Below are 4006 nucleotides of genomic sequence, written 5' to 3'. Positions count from 1 at the left end.
TCAGAGCCCCCAAATCCCCCGGGTCCCCCCGATCAAACCCCGTCAAATACCCCAGACCACCCCAACTCCCCAAACCTCCCGTTGCCCCACCGTTTAGACTTCCCAAGACCCCTTGAAGGACTGGATCCCCCCCCACCATGGGGTCCCCCAGATCCTGCAGGGTCCCCCAGGCCCACCAAGGTGTCCCCCACTTTCAGAACCCCCTGGGTCCCCACCCATCAAACCCCCTCGAGCACCCCAGACCCCTCCGGCTCCCCGGCACCCCCAGCCCCGCGCCCCCGCCGCTCTCCCTAGGCGGAGCCGCGGGCGGCGGAGGGCAGGCGGCGCACGGGGGTGCCCGCGGCGGCCCCGCGGGTGCGCGCAGGGGCCCAGGGGACGCAGCTGCGGAGGGCGCGGGCGGCCGCGAGGAGCGCGCCGGGCCGGGGGCGCGGGCGGCGGCGCAGCCCCTTCTGCAGCCGCTGGCTCTGCGCTGCCAGGGCCAGCTGCGCCTGGGCCACGCCGGCCCCGAGCCGGCCCAGGGTCTCCGCGCGGGCGGCCAGGCGCAGCTCGGCGTGCAGGAGAGCGCAGTGCACCTGCCGCACCCGCCCCTCCAGCTCGGCCGCCGCCCGCCGCCGCCCCTCCGCCGCCACGAGCCTCCGCCGCGCCGCCGCCAGCTCCAGCGCGCCCGGGCCGCCGCTCTTGCTGTCGCTGCCGCCGCCGCCGGGGCCGCCGCGGGACGGGCGCTGCGCGTCGCCGCCGGTGGGGCTCGGAGGTGCCGGTGCCGCCGCTGCTGCAGCCATGGGAGCGGGAGCGGCGGCGGAGGGATGCGGCGGGGATATATAGCCCGGGGGCGGTGCTGGCGGCGGCGGCTCGGCCCCGACGGGGGCGGCTCCGGCACGGGCTCCGCACCGGCACGGGGGAAGGGTGTGGGGGACACGCGACCCCGGACCGGGACGGCACGGCCCGGAGCTCGGTATGGGCCGGCGCGGCACCGGGCCGGGTGCGGGCCGGCATTGCACCGGCCCTGGGCTCGGTGCGGCACCGCTACGGGCTCGGTACGGCACCGGGCTCGGTACGGCACCGGGGCCGGCATTGATGGGACCCCGGGCTCGGCACGGGACAGCCCTGGGGGGCTGCTCGGGCTCGGTATGGCCCGGTATGGCACCATCATGGGTCCGCCTCGGTACCAACACCGGGCTCGGTACAGCTCGGTGCGGCACCGCGCGTTAGTGGTGCTGGAAAACTGCCCTCTCTTGGAGGGATCGGTGGGAAATGCGGAGCTCGGGACGGGTGGGATCGCTGAGAAACGCTGGGAAGGTCACTGAGGGGTCACTGGGAAAGGCTGCACTGGGAGGGGCTGTGGCCGGGGTGTCCCGGGCGCAGGGGCGTCCTTGGTTGCGTGGCTGTCACAGCAACGTCGCTGCCAACGTCATTGCCATTTACACGGTGCTAATAACGCTGGGAGGGGGCTGGCAGGGGAGGGGGCTGCAGCGGGAGATGCCGCTGCCACCTTGCTCCCCCCCAGAGCCTGTTTTTTGGGGTTCCTCCTGTCGGAATGTCATTCTCAGCAGCTGCATCTTCGTGTAGGTGCGTGGGTCTCACATCGGAGCAGGAGAGAGGATAAAAGAAATGACAGAAACCAGGTGCCAAGGTTTCATCCCACCCCCAGACTGAAATAAAAGCCTAAGCCAAAAACAAAACTCCAGCCTAAATCTGTTTCAGGCAGAGCCACATCCAGGCCTTCAGTGGATGTCGCCCACGGGGCTGGTGACATTTTTGCTTTCCTTACCTTAGGAGGAAAAAAAAAAAAACCCATCTCCTGTGCTTTGCATCACAGTCCTGCTCCTGCCAGGCTGCCACACGTCTGCCAGGCACCGGAGCAGCGTCAGCGGCTGCTGCGTCACTGCTCCGGCCCCCGCTGCCGGCTCGTCCCGTCCCCCGGCTGCCACCGCATCCCCCCCGCCCGGGGTCGGGAACACGGCTACAACCTTCCCTGAAGCTCCTCGGGCTGCTTTCCAGGCTGTGGGGAAGCTGAAGTCCAGGTTGAGCGATCTTCGTCTCTCTGATACAAACCCTGCTCTAAAATGGGGTGTGGAAGTTGAGGGGAGCTGCTCTGTCGTGGGGTTAAAGCTCTTTTCATGCTTCCTCTGCCCCCCAGCCCAAAAAAACTGTGGGGACGGTCAGGCATTAAGCAGAGCATCCTCCTCCCTCATTTTTTGCTCTGATTAGGTGGAACCCGGACCGCCAAGGGTACCCCCAAAAGGGGAAAGGGCCGGGGTGTGTCCTGCCCTGGGCTTCCCCCGTTGCCCCAAATGAAAGCCGGGAATCGCAGAGGTTGGAGGGACCTCGGGAGGCGCCTGCTCCGTCTTTACCTGCTCAGAAAATAATTGCTTTTTTGATCACCCCCCATGTCTGCGCTGCTTGACGCCTTCCCAGCTCCAGTCCCTGCTCCAGGGTGAGAAAAGGACATGGAAAGGGCGAGCAGCTGTGCCTGGACATGAGTCTCAGAAATAAGAAGGTGAGCTGGGGACACTGGGCACTGAGGCTGAGCCCCCCAGAGCAGCCGCGTCCCCGGGCTGTCCCAGCACATCCCAGCAGTGAGCAGACAGCAGCTGGGAAATGCAAATAGTAGAAAAAGACAAGAAATGCCCCTGCCCTGAGGTAAGTCGCATCCTGAGTCCCCAGTACCCTCCGGCACTGCAGGATTTCTGCTCGGGCTGACGAGCTATTAATGATTTAGCAGAGGAGGCTTCAATTAGCAGTGCTCAGAATAAACCTCGGTGCTGCAAAAGCCCGGTGAGAGCTTTGTTCTCCCTTTGTTCTCCCTTCCCTGGCAGTGCCCCTCTGCCGAGGCACCAATCGCCGGGATGGGACATCCTGCGGCCAGCCCAGCCCCCGGTATTCCCCCGGGATGCGGGCGTTAGGGATGCAGGAGGACATAGCCGAGGGATGTGCAGTGGCCTCATCTCCAGCCTCTGTAAAGCCCCGCGCTGGGATGTGCTCTAGAAAAGCGAAGCCTTATTACAGGCAGCAAATAATTAATGTCGGTGCCATCTCTCCCAGCCTCTCCCTAGGTTTTTCCCCGAGTGTCCCAGTTACCAGGGCAGGAGGGACTCAGGCTCTGCTCTTTCATCCTGGCAGTTTTTGGGAAGGAATCCTGCACCAGGATTTCAGGTTTAAGCCCCAGGATTCCTGGCCTGACCCAGCTCCCCATGCTGCACCCAGAGATGCCAGCAGCAGTGTGGGACACGGTGCCAGCTCAGCTGGGAGGTGATGGGGCATGGGAAGAATTCAGGAGCTGAGCAGTGCTGGGTTCAGAGGGGCACACTGTGCTGCTCAGCTCGTCCTGGGAGTGTCAGGCTCCACGGGACAGTGCCAGGAGAGGTTCTGTGGCCAGGATCTGTGCTCAAGGCACGCGGCAGAGGAGACGACGCATTTCCAAGCAGTGCTGTGAGTTATCCACAAACTGGGGAAACGGCACCAGCTGGACTTCGGTGCCAGAGGCCTGGATAAATAAAAACGATCTTTGTGCCCTTCGGAGAAGGAATGAGCTTCTTGGCACTGGCACCATCCTTTAAGTTGACTACTCTCTCCTCTTTCCTCTTGGAAAGCGGCAGCAGACTCAGTGCACATTACCACTCCACCAGGCTCCTTCCCTGCTGCCGCCTTCCCAATGGATTTCTTTCCTTTCCATCAAACCTCCGGGGAAGGATCCGGCCCGCCAGGAGTGAATCACCAGCTCTTTGGGATAGGGACACTTCGGGACTGGGACCCTGGGGGAGGGAGACCCTTGCGATGGAAACATTCAGGGTGGGCACAGGGATCCTCACCGACAGGGATCTTGGGACCAGGACCCTGAGAACGAGGGCTGGTTGGGGACACAGCCCCTTGGGGAAAGGCGCGGCCGCTCTGCCCGGGCGGGGGTCCCCGGGGGTCCCCGGTTCGTGCCCGGCGCTGCGGACGGAGCCGCTTCGCCCGCCGCCCTCTGCTGTCCCTCGGCGCGGCCCGTCCGGGTCACGTGGCGCAC

At 65.1% G+C, this 4006-nt stretch overlaps 1 protein-coding gene across 1 annotated transcript; it reads right to left on the bottom strand.

Annotated features, from left to right (window-relative positions):
• Positions 1–290: 290 nt before the first annotated feature.
• On the bottom strand, positions 291–938 carry TRNP1 (TMF1 regulated nuclear protein 1). The gene has a single exon (XM_068994495.1). The coding sequence runs from the start codon at positions 777–779 to the stop codon at positions 291–293; it is 489 nt and encodes a 162-aa protein (XP_068850596.1). The 5' UTR covers positions 780–938.
• Positions 939–4006: the final 3068 nt, after the last annotated feature.

This window comes from Aphelocoma coerulescens, chromosome 23 (genome assembly GCF_041296385.1).
Source record: "Aphelocoma coerulescens isolate FSJ_1873_10779 chromosome 23, UR_Acoe_1.0, whole genome shotgun sequence".
In the NCBI taxonomy this organism is placed as follows: Eukaryota; Metazoa; Chordata; class Aves; order Passeriformes; family Corvidae; genus Aphelocoma; species Aphelocoma coerulescens.
This window is presented reverse-complemented; position numbering and strand designations above follow the sequence as displayed.

Coding starts and splice junctions, on each gene's coding strand:
- TRNP1 (XM_068994495.1), bottom strand. CDS start 779: ATGGCTGCAGCAGCGGCGGCACCGGCACCTCCGAGCCCCACCGGCGGC.